Here is a 19,225-nt window from a genome sequence, read left to right as displayed (position 1 = left end):
TGCTTTGTCCATTTTGTCATCCCTTATCTCCTAACCTATATAGATCTACAAAATAATCAAAAGCTAAACATATTCTAAAACTCTCTTCTTACCAAAAAATAAAAATAAAAAATGGCAAACTATGATCGAGCAAAAGATCTCAAAGCCTTCGATGACACAAAGGCCGGTGTAAAAGGACTAGTCGATTCCGGGATAGTTCATATTCCCGAGATCTTTGTTACATCGGCCTTAACAGAAAATGAGTTAAGTGCTAAGAATCTTGATTCAGACTCAAACGTAGTCAACGTTCAAATCCCAGTTATAGATCTAAAGGGTATGAATGGAGACGATTTTCGACGTAGAAGAATTGTTGAAGAGGTTGGTGAGGCATGTAAGACTTGGGGATTTTTTCAAGTTCTGAACCATGGTGTGCCACAACATGTTATGGATGAGATGATTAGTGGAGTTAAAAGTTTTAATGAGCAATCAAATGAGAAAAAGATGGAGTTTTATTCAAGGGATAATTTGAAGAAAGTGAAATTTAATAGTAATTTTGATCTTTATTCATCTAAAGCTGCAAATTGGAGGGATAGTTTAACTTGTGTTATGGCTCCTAATCCTCCTACTAAAGATGAATTACCAGAAGCATGCAGGTAATTTTCAGCTAAAACCCTCTTTGATGATATTATGTTGGTTGTTCTAAAAGAGGAATATAATTTTACTTATCTGTCTCAATTTGCGTGATATTATTTGATTTTCAAAATCTAAACAACGTGAACTTTAATTGATATATTATGATGGCGGAAAGAAGCTAGCAAATAAAAAAGTCTTTCCCTCCTTGATTATGTGTTTTCACATTGATATGAGCATTGATATGAGCAAACTTATAATTTTATCATATAATTTAAATATATATATATATTTATTTTTTTATTTTTTTATTTTATTTATTTTATTTATTTTATTTTTTTATTTTTTATTTTATTTTTTATTTTCAAAAATATTTATTTAATTTTGAAGATTGAATAAATTAATTCTCGATAATCAAAAGATGTATTCAAATTGAAATGGGAAGTCTAAACTCTATACGGTGCCACTTAGGTTTCCTTTTTTAATTAATTAATTAGTGGAGAAAGACAAAGTGGTTCTTTTTTTTCTCCTTTTGTGGCTTACGGCTTACCTCTTATTAAAATGATTAAATAAATAATTGGTTGTTATCTGCCTCAAATTAATATTGATAACGGGCCACTAATTCATCATGATAAAAAGGAGCTATCTACTTTATTAATGGTCATATATATATATATATATATATACACGACCCCTTGTCAGCACGTGCTTAATAAATATAATTGGAAAAACTACATAAATGAGTCATAAAATTCAAAATAATTACCAGACGTTCATACCCAAATTCAAAGTAATTTCTGAAATACTCATTCTCTCAGAAAATAATTACAGCTCATATTCTCATTCATTAAGACTGATAACTTTCGATAACTAATACTAAATCAATATCATATAATGTATTGGTATCATTAAGGCTGATGATTTCGCTTAACTGATACTAAATCAGTATATATATAATGTATTGGTATCATTAAGATTTCTTGTTCAGAAATTACTCATTAGTCAATGATACTATAAGAATATATGTATATTGTTGTGATATCATTAAGATTTCTTGTTCAGAAATTACTCATTAGTCAATGATACTATAAGAATATATGTATATTGTTGTGATATCATTAAGATTTCTTGTTCAGAAATTACTCATTAGTCAATGATACTATAAGAATATATGTATATTGTTGTGATATCATTAAGATTTCTTGTTCAGAAATTACTCATTAGTCAATGATACTATAAGAATATATGTATATTGTTGTGATATCATTAAGATTTCTTGTTCAGAAATTACTCATTAGTCAATGATACTATAAGAATATATGTATATTGTTGTGATATCATTAAGATTTCTTGTTCAGAAATTACTCATTAGTCAATGATACTATAAGAATATATGTATATTGTTGTGATATCATTAAGATTTCTTGTTCAGAAATTACTCATTAGTCAATGATACTATAAGATTATATATATACTCTTATAGTATCATTGACTAATGAGTAATTTCTGAACAAGAAATCTTAATGATATCACAACAATATACATATATTCTTATAGTATCATTGACTAATGAGTAATTTCTGAACAAGAAATCTTAATGATATCACAACAATATACATATATTCTTATAGTATCATTGACTAATGAGTAATTTCTGAACAAGAAATCTTAATGATATCACAACAATATACATATATTCTTATAGTATCATTGACTAATGAGTAATTTCTGAACAAGAAATCTTAATGATATCACAACAATATACATATATTCTTATAGTATCATTGACTAATGAGTAATTTCTGAACAAGAAACCTTAATGATACCAATACAGTATATATATTGATTTAGTATCAATTAAGAGAAATTATCAATATAATGATATCAATACAATATATGATATTGATTTAGTATCAGTTAAGCGAAAACACCGGTCTTAATGATACCAATACAATATATGATACTGATTTAGCATCAGTTAAGTGAAACTAGTTGGGGGTATATAGTGTAATTATTTAGTAGGGGTATGAATGTAAAGGGGTATATGTTTGTAATTATTTTGCTTTTATGGGGTATTTGCTTAGTTTCCCTTTTTTTTTTTATCCTAATTAGTGTGATACAGTGGAACTTGAGAAGTTATTTAAATTTTAATATGCTTTTTAAAAATATTTTAAGTTATTAATTATTATTTTTTATATAACTTTGAAATAATATATATTATTTCGCTGTCCCAATTTATGCGGTACGGCTAGAATTTCACAAACTAATCATTTATATGTATTTTAAATATTTCAAGTTGTTAATTATTGTAATTTGTAGTATCTTTTACGTAATTTTTGAATAATATATGTTACTTTTTATGTCCCAATTTATGTGACATTGATATATTTTAGAGAGTCGGCCAAATTTTTTATGTCTTTTGAAATTCTTAAGTTGTTAATTATTTTAATTTATAATACTTTTTACGTCATTTTCAAATAATATATGTTATTTGCTATTAGTCTATTACCCATTTTATGTGTCACCGATAGAATTTTGAAAGTCAATTAATTTTTTTATATGACTTTTAAATATTTTAACTTGTTAATTATTGTGATTTAAAGTATTATTATCATATTTTTCAAATATATAAGAATAAATTATCAAATTATCCTTGTCTAGATATATAAGCCCGGGCCAACAATTATATGTCTCAATTTACATGATACAAATGAACTTTTAAATAATATATGTAGAATTTTAAGTGTTGATCAGATTTTTTATATTATTTTTAAATATTAGTAATGCAAATATTTAAAACATAGTATCAATTAAATTTTAGTCTTAGTAATGAAATGTGAAATATTTTAAATTTTATTAGTTAATTATATTTTACATGAAAATAATATGTTTTTTCTTCAAACGCAACAACAAAGAAAGCCCAAAATAAGTGAGTATAATATTACTAAACATTACATCTGATAGAACGTGTAGATCCGAGTAAGTCCTAACATCACCAATATGCCTTTTTAGGCATTGCAAAAGGGCTCACATTTCAGTATATTTACTAATGCAAATTACCCCGGTCTAAGAAGCAGACATGTTGACGAACAACTGCTTCCTAGACTCTTCTCTCTCTATATATATATATAAAGAAAGGTGAGGTTGGAAATTTAATTTTCTGCTAAGTTCGTTTTAAAAGAATGTCTTTTATCTTTTTTTGTAACAATTCTTTAATTCTAACTATATATTATTATTATTTTGTTCTTTTGTTAGGGAGGAACTACTTCAATATTCTGAGCATGTAAGAAAGTTGGGCCATACAATATTTGAGCTACTAGCAGAGGCACTTGGGCTTAAGCCCAATCACTTATTGGACATGGACTGTGCAAAAGGCCAATTCATAATTAGTCATTACTATCCACCTTGTCCTGAGCCCAATAAGACTCTTGGAATCACTAAACATACTGACCCAGATTTCTTCACAATTCTCCTACAAGATCAAATTGGTGGCCTTCAAATTAATCACCAAAATCAATGGATTGATATACATCCTGTTACTGGAGCCCTAGTTATCAATCTTGGTGACCTTTTGCAGGCAAGTATATCTAGTCGGTCAGATTTACTGTTTACGTTTTAAAGTTGATATACATACATATTATACATGAATTATACATTCACTGACTATTTTAAATGATTGGATGGACGATTGTTTAAGTTAATTCTTCTAAAATTAGATTTACATGTGTCTAGTCACTAGTGATTTTGATCAGAGGTGAATCTAAAGTGTAAGGATAGGTTATATTGGACACATTGTTTTTAGTGTATTAATATATGCATAGATATACATACATATTATACATGAATTATACATTCACTGACTATTTTAAATGATTGGATGGACGATTGTTTAAGTTAATTCTTCTAAAATTAGATTTACATGTGTCTAGTCACTAGTGATTTTGATCAGAGGTGAATCTAAAGTGTAAGGATAGGTTATATTGGACACATTGTTTTTAGTGTATTAATATATGCATAGATATACATACATATTATACATGAATTATACATTCACTAACTGTTTTAAATGACTAGTTGGACGATTATTTAAGTTAATTCTTCTAAAATTAGATTACATGTTTCTAGTCACTAGTGACTTTGATCAAAGGCGAATCTAAAGTGTTAGGATAGGTTATACTGGACACGTCGTTTTCAGTATATTAATCTATATGTGAAAGATCATGAGAAAGACTTACCGGAAGATATCTCTTGTGTGACCTGATGGTGTAAGGAAATTATATCGAACGATGTATATATATAACTTAAACTCATTTTGCAGCTTCTATCAAATGACAAGTTCAAAAGTGCTGAGCATAGAGTATTGTCAAAACAAATTGGGCCAAGGATTTCAATTGCATGTTTTTTCACAACTCAATTTCAGCCATTTGATACACTTTATGGCCCAATAAAAGAATTGTTGTCTGATGAAAATCATGCTTTGTACAAAGAAACAACAGTGAGAGATTATGTATCTTATTACAACTCTAGAGGACTTGGGGCTCACCCTTCCCTTCTTCATTTAAGGCTCAATCCATCCATTTGACACGTCTAATATATGCTCGAAATATTGGACATGTATCTACTCCTTCATGATTTGGTTTTCGACTCGTGGAATTATCATGTTTGTAGATTGTGTTTCAATCTCCATTTCAAATGAGTGTAAACAAAGAAGTGAAGAAGGATTTATTTAGTCAAATCTTATTTGAGACTGAAGCGTAGTTATTTTTAATTTAAGTAATTGCAATGATTGGAAGGGGTTACTTTTGACAAGAATGACACATGAATCAAAAATTTTATTTCTTTTGAACCCTGAGAATACAATGTGATTGTTATGAGAAATGTGTTAAGTGTTACTATAAGAAGCAACACCATTAGGTCATTTGCAAAGGCGAGCCAAAATTTGAAGTTTATGATTTTTGATTCTAGCCTCTCTGATCATTTGGTCAGTGAGGTAAAAAATTATGTATAATCCTAAGATAAATTGTGGAGTGAAAAAGTAACTTGTACGCGAATCAACTCCATGACCACGAAGCCATGTACAATATATTACTCAAGAATTAGAAGATGGTATCCGAGAAATAGTTGTAGACACGTGATTTTTGACCTATCGTCATTACATATCAAACTTCCTCTAAAAAAAAATGGGATTACAACAGCTTCAGTATTCAAAAGAATTGAAGTCTTTTAAGGCATTTTTAACACTTTACTACATCTGTATTGAGTTCTTCATCATGAGTATTTCCTACATCAAGCTCCTTATTAGCTGATGCTTCTACTTGTGTGTGTTTCAATTCCTCCAACTGCAACAACAATAAAATTATACAACGTTAACACAACGATTACTATGTTTAAGTTCAAACATATCAGAGTCGGCTACATGAATCCTCACTTCTCCGTTTAAGCTCAACTCATTGTCATCATTGTACCAAACAAGACTAAAATCTATTCTCAACTAGTAGATATCACTTATATGGATCTTTCTAGTTCATTGTGCCTCGTCTTTGGCTAAGTTTGCATTAATTTCAAGAAATTGTATATCTTTCGAGACAAGTTCCTTTTATGTGATTTTAGGTCTATCTCATCCTCATTTAGCACTCTCATTCACCACACCTATGGACTGGTGCATTTGTAGATCGACGCAACAAAAACAATCATCTGAACTTCTAGAGAGCTTAGATATTACAGTGAACCAAGTCATACCTCCCTGCATCTTTCTTGGTTTTCTTTTATAAGTTCATTATATCTGATTTGCAGCTCTGATAACTCGGCTTGTAGCTTTTCATATTCAGACAGTGATGGACCGCCTAATTTTTGCTGGACAAATCTGAGAGATCAGAAACCAAACGATGTTTAATATAAGTTCTCTAACAAAGAAATACCAGAAAACAATAGTCAGCACAGCTATGAGATGACAAGATGACATTTGAGCAAAAGCTTTGCGCCTATTAATATGCATTTGATCAGTTTTCCAGCCAACCCCAACATTATAGTTACAAAATATGTTATTAATCTCTCATCTACAACATTTTGCTTTGAAAGAAAATTTTCACATAGACACGGTCCAAATCGAAAACAACATGCACCGTGTATGATGTGACCAAGTTTTGTACTATTTTTAAGAATACTTACTCAAGAGCTGAAGAAGGTTTGTCATTCTGCTCGTATAGTGCAACAAGGACTACAATGACAGGAAAAACGTATAAAATGAGGTCAAACTTTTTCCAATGAAAACAAAACGAAGATAAAACGTGAGCATTCACACTAACTTAGGAAGTAATTAGAGACCACCTTTGGTTAGAGCATCAAGAACTCCACTGGCCTCCAGATACTTCCTGAAACCTTCTTTCTTTGCTTCCTTTTCCTGTCCAAAGCACCAAATAAGTGAATTCAAGACAGGAAACGGAGGCATTTATAAGATAACGGCACAAAGTGGATAAGGTAACAAATAGCACGGAAGTTCAAGGTTAAATAGTTGACAATCTTTGTTTCTCTAAGCTCTTTGAATCACCATTATTCTAAATTGTCCATATCCTCTATGTAGATTTCTTCACATATATGTGCACTTGGGGAGGTTGTGGGAGGGAGTGTCAAATTTGCAAAAATGGATAGAATAAGTCGCTCTCCCGTTCTCCCTTGTTACACCAAGAGTTTAGTCTCATTATGTGAATATGATAGCAAAAAAGCTCAAGTTCAAAGGGGAACCTGTACCACATATCTCATGTACCAACAATTTTTGTGAGCTAGATGTTACCTATCAAGTCATCAGTCCGCATTTTTCTCAAAATGACATCATCAATTTATTTCACCCAGAATGTCAAGTTAGTATTCATCTTCCCCAAATAACACCATGTCATAGTTAGTCAGCACTATGGTATAGTCACATCATTACGTCGTCAGCACCAAGTTAGTGCAATATGATTAGGTGCATCTGGAAACATGCATGTCTTAGTCAACAGTCTAATCAAACTACGGGACATGCATGCCCTCAATTTCATTGGCGTTAATATCAAATTTTGGAGCATGAGCTTTAGAGGAAGGAAGTTGAGCTCAAATCTTTGCATATTGACACTGGATGTTCAACATGGGTAGTTAGCCAATGGATAGTACTACCATTGTCAAATATTTTGATCTCTATGGACATAAGTACATTGACCGCATAATAGTCAGACTAGCTCAAACTAAGTGGACTATTAACTTGGTTAAAACAAACTCTTTAAAGTCTAGACACAGCATGATACTCATTCTACCACTATGTTAATATAGAGGTGGTCTCAAAAATAAATATTTTATTGATATATGATACTCATATTAATAAAATGATTTGAACCACTTATTGTAAAAACGGGGATTTTACCCCCTTTATCCAATACTGAATCGATGACCTATTCTAAGTAAGCAGAGCTTTCCGGATTTGAAAAAAAACTTTGCTGACAATTACATACGGAGTATTTTATATTTTGTCAGAAGAGTCCTCCAAATATTTTGGCTCTTACATTAGTTTCGATATCTTTTTGGAATATGAACAAGGAAGAGAACATACGCTAATTAAATTCATAAAAAAAGATATGAGAATTTACCTTAAGTAATTGAGCGTGAGAGCCAAATAAATTGAAAGATTTATGTCTGGTTTGGGAACTTGAAAATGGAAAAATCCTTTATCCACTTGCAAGAGAAGGATGAAATTTGGAAGGAAGAGGAGTTACTGCTTTTAACCAAGTCAAAAAGATTGTTACAACTTACAACTTAAACTCAATCAACTAACCACCTTTCAATGAAGTGTGGAGCAAATGAAAGTCGGTTTTCGTGAACTTAAAAGGTTATCCGGTGTGGCAAGATGAGTAAAGGAGACTGCTTAGTGAACAATTAACTACTACACACAGGTTTTTCTTATACATAGTGTGGACATCCTCCTTCCAACAGAATACATCTACACATTTTGTTATATCCTTTTTGTTCATCTATGGATTGAGTAACAGAGATGTTTGTGTACCAGACTATCAATCCAATCATAGACCTTAAGCTGGGTATGCAGAACTACAACTAAACATGCAGCGGACTTCACTGAATATGCCCAATCCTAGAATAGCATCTAACTACAGTGTTGAAACACTAATCAAACCTAAGAGAAAGACCATACAGACATAGGCACATCTACCCTTTTTTCAGCTGATGCTGCTGGAACGATATACTTTTTGATAAATGCAGCTGGACTACATACAAATATATAGCTAAAAGTTTACACAATTATACTACTTCAGGTCCCAATGTCACTAGAGTAGTGGGTGTAGTTCTGCACTCACTCCCTTCAAACCTTGAATTCACCTCTGAATTATTACATAGACAACAACTATGTAATTTGATCAACGGATCGGGCTCTCTCACCTTAACAGAATTCCCTTGCATATGTCCCATTTGCAGCAACATTTCCATATGTTCCCTAAAACCCATGACACTCACTTAAAAATAATTTTTTCCTCTTTTAGTCTCGAGTACAAATATGCACATTGACCATCCTCAAGAACATAAATTTAAGTAAGTGGGCGCCGAGTACCATTACACACACTATGATGATGGGCAACTACTTGCTGTACATACATAGACTTATCAAAACTGAATCTTTTTAAACTTCCCAATTAGGCAAAGAACTCCATTGTAGCTGACTATTACAGTGAAAAAAGAAGCATTCTTTTCTGAACTAAGAACCAGAAATGGGAGGTTATTCTAAGTTGTTAACAACAATGTCAAGCAGTACAAAGAAACAAAAGCTTACTCATTTCTTCTTTTATTCTTGAATACAAATATTCACATTGACAATGAACAAGAACACAAATTAAAGTTAGCAGTTGCCAAGTACCATTACACACACTTGGTATAAATACATATATACAATAACAACACACCCTATGTAATCCCACAAGCGGAGTCTGGTGAGGGTGGGGTATACACAGCCTTACCCCTGCCTTATAAAGGTAGAGTTTCGATAAACACTCGACTCAAATAAAACATAAGTATGTAAAACAAACACAAAACAGTAGCAGCAACAAAATTATACCATACTTGAAGTAAAGTATTGGTATAAATACATAGACTTATAAAAATTGAATCCTTTTTACTTCCCAATTAGGGGGAGAGCTCCACTGCATTATAGCTGACATTTTACAGTGAAAAAGAAGCAATTTTTTTTATGAATCAAGAACCAAAAATGGAAGATAATTTCCAAGTTTTTAACAACAATGTCAAAGATTACAAAGAAAATGAAGCTTACCATTTCTTTAATTCTTTTTCTTCAATGGGATTTCAACTTCCAAGCTACTTCAATGGTGAATTTCGTTTACCCCTTTTAGGTAACAGAGTTAGATCCAGGTTTTTTTTTCTCTCTTTTTTAATTTAAACTTTAAGAGAGTTTTTCCATGGCATATTAATCCCGATGTACGTAATCTTACTCCTAACTCAAAATATTACCATCGTAATATTAATAAATATATCCTTCACTTTCCAAACATATATTTTTTACATTAATGTTATTTAATATTTAGTACTAATTATAATTCTTAAATATTCTCATTGTCTAATAATAGTTGTCCACTATTAATTTGACACATCCTTAAGAAACAATAAATAATAGGGGTAATATTACAATATTATCTTTTGACTTTATTAAATTAACGCTTTGAGAAATATGATAGATGATAAATACGTATTTAATAGCAAGGGTAAAACAGATACAAAAGGTAAATTATCTCTTGATTTTTTAAATTAAACAACTATTTTTAGTATAATAACGACTCAACTATTATTTGATGGAAGGAGTATATATTTATTTTACTTATAAAAGGTTTAAATTCAAGTGAAGGGAAAAGTACTTTTTGTTTTTTTATTTATCTAAACTTTAGTAGATAAATTTATCTATGCATTACTAATAGGTACCTTATAAAATTAAGAAAAGTATTGAAAACATTTTGTTTTCAAACTATTAACAACGTTGGAAACATCCCTTTACGTGACTAACTAAACATAGACACACCTCCAATCTCACTCATATTGTAAGATCAAAAGTATATTTAAGTTCAGTTAGTCAAATAAATAGATATTTGAGCGTTTTCAATACTTTTCTTGGATCTCATTTGAAAAAACTTGGATACATATAAGAAACAAAAATCACAATTAAGTTCTCTTACTTTTATTAATTTTCTATTCTGGTCTAAGTATAAATAAAGGAAAGATACAGAATTTTTATTTATTTTTTCTTTACTATTAGTAGTTTAGTACTTGTGATTGTTTAACGAACACCAACTGTTCGACAAATTGTCTCTGTAAAAGATTGTAACTTTATATAACCAAAATCAAGATTTTGAAATCCGATCAGCAGATATGGAGACCAGTAAAGAGGGAAATGTCGCTTTTCTCGATCGTACTTCTCGTGCTACTAGAGGCAAACGGTAAATCAAGAAACCCAATTTTTTGTTTTATTTTTGGTTTGGGGATTGTTTGTTGTGTGTATAATTTTGTGGGTTGAGCTTAATTTAAGTTTATTTCTTGTAAAAATGGAATTTTTATATGACAGGATGACTAAATTGTTGGATGATGAGGTAGAAGAGGATGAACTTTTCTGGAATCAGGAAGCTCTTAAAGATGTATGTTGTTTTTTCAATAACATGTTACTTCATTATTGTGTTTATTGTAATTGTAGTTAGTAGGTAGCAACTTAAGCTTAATGTTTGTATAGAATTGGGGTCTGACGAGAGTAGAGTGTATGTAGACCTTACGTCTACATACTCAAAGGTAGAGAGGTTGTTTCTGATAGAACCTCGGCTCAAGAAGGAACAAATTTATAGAGAAAAGAACATCTTTTTGGAACTTTATGGAAAAAAAAGATCATTTTTTTCTATCCTGGATGGTTTTTTCGTGAGGGGTTGGGGGCAGAGGTGGAGCCGGGGTTTGAAACTTATGGGTTTGGGATTCTTGTCTTTTTAAGCTTTGGGTTCTAAAATTAATAATTTGTACTTATTCGATGAGTTTTTAATACAAATACAGGGTTTGGACCAAAGTTGGGGGGTGTTGTCAGAAGAAAAATATGCATTGACCATGTTAAGTTTATATCAGTTGATGGATGGTAAGGGGAAATGATAGGTCAACTATGTCTAATTTAGGTTTAAGAAGTTCAAATAAAGTTGGGAAGAATTGCCCCAAACCATATATGCAGGAGCCTTTCAAGTTGCAGAACATTTCATCAATTACTGCACCTTTCATCTGTCTCTTTGTGCCTAGGTATCCACTGTAAGTTCCAGAATAGAATGGAGAATATTCATAAAGTTGATCATTAGGAGCCTTACAACGAGTTTGGATAGGCATGTTCAGTGGAAACAAGAAGGGATTCGTTAGCTTGTTATATAGTAGGAAACAGTGAAATGGATTCTGGGTTGGAAAGTTTGTGAACTAAGAAACCGGAAGCTTTAGTATCCGATGCGTGTTTAATGTGGATTATTGAGGCAGATTGAAGTGCAACTGCTACTGGCTTTTAGAGATTCACGTTTCTTTGCTTTCTCTGGCAAGTCCAAAAATAGCATAAGAGCACAAAGAAAATGATATTTCTTTTTTGATAAAGGAACACCAAGAAAATGATGAAAACTGATGTTTCTCAAATATGGACATAATTGTGCTTCTACGGAGAATATAACAAAGGAAAGTTTGTACTATGAGGTCTTAGGTTCAAATCCTATCAGAGACAAAAAACATTAGGTGATTTCTTACCATCTATCAGTCCTAGCTTTGGTGGACAGAGTTACCTGATACCTGCTTGTGGTGGGAAGTGACTGGTGTCTGATAGAACTAGTCGAGGTGTGCGTAAGCTAGCCCACACACCATGGTTATCAAAAAAGAAAAGTTTCTCTGGAATAGCTGCTGCCTGTTTACTTTACTTGTCTAAAATAATGATGATAATTATAATAACACAGCCTCCATTATTCCCAGCAGCACTAGTTTGAGTGAAAATGACTGCTGCCTCCATTATTCCTAGCAGTAGTAGTTGGAGTGCAATCTTTTACTCAAATCATAGGCCTTGACATCTCGTATCCATGGTTGTAACCGGGCCTGAATGTTTTGATATTTTAATTGGTTTGGCGATCCAGAGTCACCAACCTTCCGTAAAATATTTGGTTTGTGCTTGTTTGGCAAATTTGCTAATTGAATTTAATGAGCTTTTGCTTGGATGCAAATCAGGAAGAGCATGACATTGAATATGAAGAGGAAGGGGAAGCTGTGGATGTTTTCGACAGTGACTTTGATGAAGATGTAAGTTCCAAGTGTTCCATTTCTCATCACTGAACCTTTCATTTCTCAAATTTTAGTGATGGATTGGTTACTTGTACTGGCAGTTCTAGCTTGGAAGGGTATGTTATTCGATAATTCTGTTCTCGTATGACCTATGTTAAAAATGACTTACCTAATATTGTTTCAGGAACCCGAACCTGATGAAGAAGGAGAAAATGAACCAGATGACAGGTTTGACACATTCAAGTTGATGGGAAGTGTCCTTTTAGCTCCATATGGATAGTCCTTAGATTATACTCTTCTCTTTTCTATGGCAGGACACGGACCAAAAAGCGATTGGTCTATCCAGGAAGACCACCTGCAAAGAAGAAAAAGAAAATGAAAACTCTTACCAAGACAGAAAAGGCACACCAAGAAAATGAAGAAGCTCCAGATCCGTCCACCCCTTCTGAACATCATGATGCTCATGATGATACTGAAGCAGAAAGAACAATTAGGAAATCAACAAGAACGGCTGTCGTTGTAAAACAGGCTGAAAGGGAAGCCATTCGTGCAGCCTTGCAGGCAACAACAAAGGTTTGGTGTTTGCACTATAATGCTATTTTTCACGATAGTACAACTAACAAACTATAATTTCTTACATGGCAGTTTTCTTTATTTTCTGGATTTAGGACACAACCCTTTTATTTGCTTGTTTTTCTTGATTTCAGAAAACATTACTTGGACACTGAAATTAGAATTTGTTTTTATTTTCTCCCACAATTCTGTTGCATCACTACCTTCTGATTATGCTTCTGATTCTTCAGCCTATAAAAAGAAAAAAGGAAGGGGAGGAAAAGAAGATGACTCAAGAAGAGATGCTTCTTGAAGCAGCTCAAACAGGTTTGGGTTCATTTCTTTACTCTATAAAATTGCTTTCAGTTCCTATCTGTGCACTTTTCACTATGATATGTAACCTGTCTTTGACAAAATTGGCAGAGGTCATGAATCTGAGGAATTTGGAGCGGGTTCTAGCAAGGGAAGAAGAAGTCAAGAAAAAGGCCATCGTGCATAAAGCAGTTTACAATGGTCCTCAGATACAATACATATCCAAAAACGGCAAGTTCCTTACTATAATTTGGGACCCCTAAAGCTTGTACCCTCTTCTCTATATCATAAAACATTGAGTTAATGGTCAAATACTCACATGAACAATCACTTTTTCATGAGTTCCATACCTCAACTATCCATTGTTTGCTTTACCTACCTAAACTTATCACTCCTTTTGTATCTAAACACACCTCGATTTTGAGTTGGCCAAATGCTTGTTCCCAATCGACAACAGGCGCATGTAGGCCAACTCAGCATCGAAGTGTGTTTTAATACAAAGGAAGTGATAGTTTGGGTAGGTAAATTGAACAATAGATAGTTGAGGTATGAAACATGCGAATAGGTGATAGTTTAGGTGTGTTTTTGACCATTAACTCTAAAACATTCATATGCTACAGTTGCTATCACTTGAAATGCTTTTTTGTTTGATATTCTTGTGAAAATTCAGTTGTTTTCCATCATTCCAAACCATGCATGTTAATGGTATCTTGATCTCTGCAGGTGCTTCCTACCTAGAATTTGTCAATGGAGCATCTTTCGGTTCACAGATCTCAACAACATCCACTCCATGTAATTACAAGTCTTGATATATCCCGTTCCTCTCAGTTACATTTCCCTAACAATCAGTTTCATAGGCATGGCTGATTCCACATTGTTAAAGTATTTTCAGATGTTTATTGACTGGCCGCTTATGATTATTGACTGGTTTCATCTTTACAGACCCCCAGAAGGCAGTGTGTGCGGTTACTGGGTTGCCCGCACGGTAACATGCTCTTTCCACATTCTCGTACTGTTTTTTGTTTTTAGTGAATGCTAGCAATCATGCTCGCTAAAACTTGTAGTTCTTGCCGATTTTCTTATAAGATTCATCCCGTAGAAGGCACCAGGCTGGTGCACAATATTTACAAAATACAAAAGCTCAAACTCCGTTTTAATAAGAATCTGTCAATTCTCGAGGTATTCCGGAACCTTTGAACCAATAAGTCCAACTCTGAGCAGGGCAGTATCCATCAGAGCTAGTCTTTTGAGAGAGAGATCTTATTGCACTGCTCTGGTTAGTGGTTACTCCTCCCTTCTCTTACCAGTCAGTTTAAAATCTCCACCCCAATAACCTCTAGTAGCAGCCAGTTGAAACCACAGGTATCTTCTCTGGCTCCTTTGTTAGAGCTGTAGACCCCCAAGAAGATCCATGTAAATCCATTGATGGCACTTCACCTTCTTTGGAGAAGTGGAGAACATAAATGGAAATTTGCATTTACAGATCCTCTTATCCCAGATAAAAGTAATGTCTATATTTCTTCCTTCAGCCTGTTTAAAAGTGTTTTTGGCCCATCTACTAGTCCATTTTCCTAACTCCAGCGGGTTCCCAAGACACCTTTTTGTCTCTAAATAGACTGTATATCTCAGCTCTCCATTGCAGCATGAACATTTGACAAGTTTGCGCAAGTCTGTTACTGAGCCCTCGTACATTCCAACTGATCATATTGAACTTCATTTATCCTCAGTTCATTGACATTTAGTTCACCATCTCCCAGGTATGTGCTTGCCTGTCATATAATCTCTTTGGTTTCTGGGATGTTTTGAATTTTGTCAGAGAACCTTCCATCCAAACATTTCTCCAGGGTCTTAGTGTTTATTCTGCTGTCTTCTTCTCCATGCAGATTCTGGTCCTGTCGATGACTAATTCTTGTATTCAAATCTGTGAAGTTGGCCATTCAGTTGGTCCAGCAAACTCAGTATAACACTTCGATCTTAATGTTTGAGGAGGTGATGGTGGTTAGCTGATGCTTTTCTTTATGAACCTCTGAATTTTTCATGCGATAGCTGACCATCCTCCCGGTGTCATTTGTGCTCTGCGACCTCAGACACTTCTTTCATAGTGTTGAAATCCCATAACTACGATTTTCCTTCAATTCCTGTCTTGCTTAGAGAGCTTCTCCTCCTTTCAGTCCAGATGAATATTTCTGCATCTCTTTCAACTTTGCAACAACGTCCAAGATCTTTCTTAGGATTTTGGCATATTTAGAATAAAATACTATTTCTACAAGTGTGCTCTAGAACAAATCTCTCTATACCAACTAATATCCCGATTTTTAACCAAAAATATTCGAAGTGTACATCTATTCTAGTCTTCAAAGTTACTGTAAGGTCTCCAGAAAAAAAACATGTGATGTAGCATGTTCTGGCTTGATCCATTTGTTTCCGCTCAATCTGTTACCTGTCTTACGTTAGTACAGACACGGGTCGAGTCACACCTCCATTTTGGCTCTTCCAAACAATACCTTCCTTGTTTCTTCTTACTTTGACTCTCTCTCGTCCTCTCTCACACACAGAGAGACATGCACAATCCAATATTGGAGCTCTATACTGTGTTCCCTTGGATAATATTTCTGTGTTTCTGTAAGCTTCCTTTATTTTATTGCCTAAAAAGAGAGATTACATGTGTACATGACCTGTTATGTGTCCTAGATGTATTGTCATCAAGGTCCTTATCTTTCTTTGTAGAATAGTTTTAATTTGGATGTCTATTGTACTATTGACTAAGTGTTGTTTTCATCATTGATATTTTTTAGGTATCGTGATCCAAAGACTGGGCTTCCTTATGCAACTAAAGAAGCATTTAAGATCATACGCGAACGGTAAGAATTTTTAGTCAACTCAACATTGGATGATGATGAATGAAAAACTGTCGTATTATTTCATGGTTCTTGCCTCTTGGTATGATGTGCTGTGATTGTAGTTAGGAGTTGAGTCATTGCAGGCCATACTTGCTGTATGAAGTAACTTCTTATGACTTGGCTTTTACTATAGAATCGGCTTTTCTAGCAAGATCGTGTACGGGGAGAAATTCTATCGTATCGGTTTTATGAATTCTTTTGCATTCTTTGCTTACATGAACAATATTTTTGGCTTTCTTTGTTCGTACTATTGGAATTGAAAAAACTAAAATAAAGAAAAGATACGAGGTGTAGTTTATGAAGAAAGTAAACGGAGAAAATGGCAGAAGACTATGATGCTTGCTGTCCTCCTCAACTTTCCTCTTCCGATGCCATTGACTTCTACTTTACTTTCAGATAAGATATTTCTGTAGTTTTCATTGAATCGTGATTTCTAAAGAGAACGGACTATCTCTACACGATGGCCGGAGAATGAATTATTAGTCAATAAGTCCTACATTGATAAGAGCCCCATAACTTCTCACTTATGGTTTCTGTGTAAAATATGAATACACCACTTGAACTCGGTTTAAGTTATGAAAAAGGTGTGTTTGTGCTGTCTTTCCAAAGGTTCAGTTCTTTTAGCTGGATGCATATTTGATCCCACCTTACATAATCAGGGGCGGAACCAGGATGACAGAAGGGGGTCATCTGATCCCCTTTGTCGGAAAAGAACACTCTATATGTAAGGTCAAATCTGATATTTGTGTGTATATATTGCATATTAAACCCCCTTGACACAAGCAAGAACTATTTCGAACACCCTTGATGAAAATCCTGCCTTTACCACTGTGTACATTACGAAAATCAAGTTCCATGTCATTCATAAAGTTACTATTCCTCATCTTACAGGTTTGCTGAGGAAAGTAGCAGGGCTCGGGAGGAAAAGCATATGGACGAGTTGTCTCAGGCAATTTCTGGGCTAGGATTTACCTCGAAACGAAAGAGGTCAATAATTTCAAATAGTAGAAAAACGTCATATACCCCGCGAGTATTCGCTCGTTGCAGCAAGTTTCCTGCTGATGACTCCATGTCTGAGGATTCAGAGTAGACACTATGTACAATTTGATCCTCTTTATTTTTAGCCTAGGTTTGTAGAAATGCAGAAAGTAGCATTTTTTTACTTGATTAGCTTGTATAATCAGTTTTAGTCTCAAGAGTTTTAAATGACATTTATATGGTACGAGTTGTAAAAGCGTAAGAGCTATTTATATAGAACCACCTTCAGTCATTCTCACATCTTCCGATCCTCTACTTAGTTGTCTTGATTACATCGAAAAATGAAGGAACACATGGCATGTAACACATCTATCAAGCTAGAGCTTACTCCCTCTGTTGCATCTTATGAGTAGGAAACGATTGACCAGAGAGTTTAAAGAAGAAAAAAATACTTTTAGAACTTGTGATCTGAAAAATAGAATGAAAAAGAATTTTTATTTTTGTTGTATATTATAATAGTTTCAATAGAGTAACAATGATTAGTAAAAGTTTATATAATCAACCTAAATTTATTTGAGATTGAAACATTGTTATTGGCGTAATGTAACACTCCTTACCTATTAATTTACTATGACATCTTCTCAAAAAATATCTTAATTTGGGGCAAAAAATATCTTATTTTCTTTTTTTTAAAAAGAGAAAAAATGAGACTTCTCTTCAACGAAAGGTCAATTTTAACTGTGACATTTTTCATACCTTCTAATTTTCAACTTTTTTGGTCAATATATCAAGGCCCTACTTTCTCCATAGGTAATAATTACAAGTTCTATCACCTTGATAGAATTATTTGATACTGATATCATTGATGTCCTCATCATTTCGGGACGGACCTAGTTTAAAAGTTATGAATTACATAAATATTAAAAAAAAGATTACTAAAACATTTAAAATAGTTGATTATAAATTCAGTTATTAACTTGAAACTACGATAAGAATTTATAAACTTTAAATTTTAAATTCGACTCTGATTGTCGGTATAAATTTTTATATTTTTGCAAGCTACTTCCTACTACTTTCCTAATAAATTCTCCAACTTTTTATTTAAATTTAGGGGAAGGCAGTCAAAATTATGGACTGTTGAATTGACATGTAAACCACATATTTTTGGAGGCTGTGGAATTTTTTTCTCCAGCATGCACTGAAACTCTACTACAAAAAAAGAAAAGACAAAAAGCAAATGTGTGGATTATATATTTTTGCATATTAACTACCAAAGAATTTATTGACAATATTCCTTATATACCACGTGCATGTTTATTGGGGTCGAGATCGTGGCGGCTCAACATAAATAAAGGTCTAAAACAAAATTTTACTTAAAGACAGATACTAAAATTGAAATTTATGAATTTTTATAATGATCTCAAATTAATATCATGATAAAATAATTGATACATAATCAAATATTATATTCACGTAAATGGGTGATCGAAGCTTGTGCGGTTAGAAAGATAGCCAGAGCCAAAATCTGAAATTTTGAATTTTAATTACTTAAAGCTATTAAA

At 33.0% G+C, this 19,225-nt stretch overlaps 3 protein-coding genes across 5 annotated transcripts; 2 read left to right on the top strand and 1 right to left on the bottom strand.

The window, feature by feature from the left end:
• Nucleotides 1-36: 36 nt before the first annotated feature.
• On the top strand, nt 37-5,354 carry LOC102594329 (1-aminocyclopropane-1-carboxylate oxidase homolog 1-like). The gene is made up of 3 exons (XM_006366968.2): nt 37-632; nt 3,865-4,186; nt 4,928-5,354. Exons 1-3 carry the CDS (start codon nt 112-114, stop codon nt 5,189-5,191), a joined length of 1,107 nt encoding a protein of 368 aa, XP_006367030.1. The 5' UTR covers nt 37-111; the 3' UTR covers nt 5,192-5,354.
• A 299-nt stretch (nt 5,355-5,653) lies between these two features.
• LOC102593996 (C-Myc-binding protein homolog) lies at nt 5,654-10,059 on the bottom strand. The gene is made up of 5 exons (XM_006366967.2): nt 9,914-10,059; nt 6,937-7,009; nt 6,778-6,826; nt 6,349-6,472; nt 5,654-5,948 (listed from the first exon to the last, which is right to left on the bottom strand). Exons 1-5 carry the CDS (start codon nt 9,914-9,916, stop codon nt 5,844-5,846), a joined length of 354 nt encoding a protein of 117 aa, XP_006367029.1. The 5' UTR covers nt 9,917-10,059; the 3' UTR covers nt 5,654-5,843.
• Nucleotides 10,060-10,871: 812 nt separating this feature from the next.
• LOC102593669 (SWR1 complex subunit 2) lies at nt 10,872-17,963 on the top strand. Of its 3 annotated transcripts, XR_001472411.1 has the most exons (13): nt 10,872-11,087; nt 11,213-11,282; nt 12,868-12,939; nt 13,106-13,149; nt 13,236-13,494; nt 13,725-13,800; nt 13,897-14,016; nt 14,509-14,577; nt 14,728-14,770; nt 15,415-15,542; nt 15,669-15,774; nt 16,581-16,646; nt 17,577-17,599. XR_001472411.1 is itself a non-coding variant. In XM_006366966.2 (11 exons), the coding sequence occupies exons 1-11, from the start codon at nt 11,020-11,022 to the stop codon at nt 17,773-17,775; spliced, it is 1,086 nt and encodes a 361-aa protein (XP_006367028.1). In that variant the 5' UTR covers nt 10,873-11,019; the 3' UTR covers nt 17,776-17,963. The 3 variants fall into 3 exon arrangements, 1 of the variants encoding a protein (XP_006367028.1); XR_001472410.1 differs by having other exon boundaries at nt 15,415-15,774; XM_006366966.2 differs by lacking the exons at nt 15,415-15,542; nt 15,669-15,774 and having other exon boundaries at nt 10,873-11,087; nt 17,577-17,963.
• Nucleotides 17,964-19,225: the final 1,262 nt, after the last annotated feature.

Source organism: Solanum tuberosum, unplaced genomic scaffold (genome assembly GCF_000226075.1).
Source record: "Solanum tuberosum cultivar DM 1-3 516 R44 unplaced genomic scaffold, SolTub_3.0 scf00690, whole genome shotgun sequence".
In the NCBI taxonomy this organism is placed as follows: Eukaryota; Viridiplantae; Streptophyta; class Magnoliopsida; order Solanales; family Solanaceae; genus Solanum; species Solanum tuberosum.
The sequence above is the reverse complement of the archived record's forward strand: the minus strand, read 5'-3'. Positions and strand labels throughout refer to the sequence as shown.

Excerpts from the sequence above, each read along its gene's own strand:
- LOC102594329 (XM_006366968.2), top strand. The coding sequence starts at position 112 with ATGGCAAACTATGATCGAGCAAAAGATCTCAAAGCCTTCGATGACACA. Across the intron at positions 633-3,864 it reads GAATTACCAGAAGCATGCAG|GGAGGAACTACTTCAATATT; the intron begins GTAATTTTCAGC and ends TTCTTTTGTTAG. Across the intron at positions 4,187-4,927 it reads ATCTTGGTGACCTTTTGCAG|CTTCTATCAAATGACAAGTT; the intron begins GCAAGTATATCT and ends CTCATTTTGCAG.
- LOC102593996 (XM_006366967.2), bottom strand. Across the intron at positions 6,827-6,936 it reads TCTTGATGCTCTAACCAAAG|TCCTTGTTGCACTATACGAG; the intron begins GTGGTCTCTAAT and ends CTGTCATTGTAG. Across the intron at positions 5,949-6,348 it reads ACCAAGAAAGATGCAGGGAG|TTGGAGGAATTGAAACACAC; the intron begins GTATGACTTGGT and ends TTGTTGTTGCAG.
- LOC102593669 (XM_006366966.2), top strand. The coding sequence starts at position 11,020 with ATGGAGACCAGTAAAGAGGGAAATGTCGCTTTTCTCGATCGTACTTCT. Across the intron at positions 11,088-11,212 it reads CGTGCTACTAGAGGCAAACG|GATGACTAAATTGTTGGATG; the intron begins GTAAATCAAGAA and ends TTTATATGACAG. Across the intron at positions 13,801-13,896 it reads TCTTGAAGCAGCTCAAACAG|AGGTCATGAATCTGAGGAAT; the intron begins GTTTGGGTTCAT and ends CAAAATTGGCAG.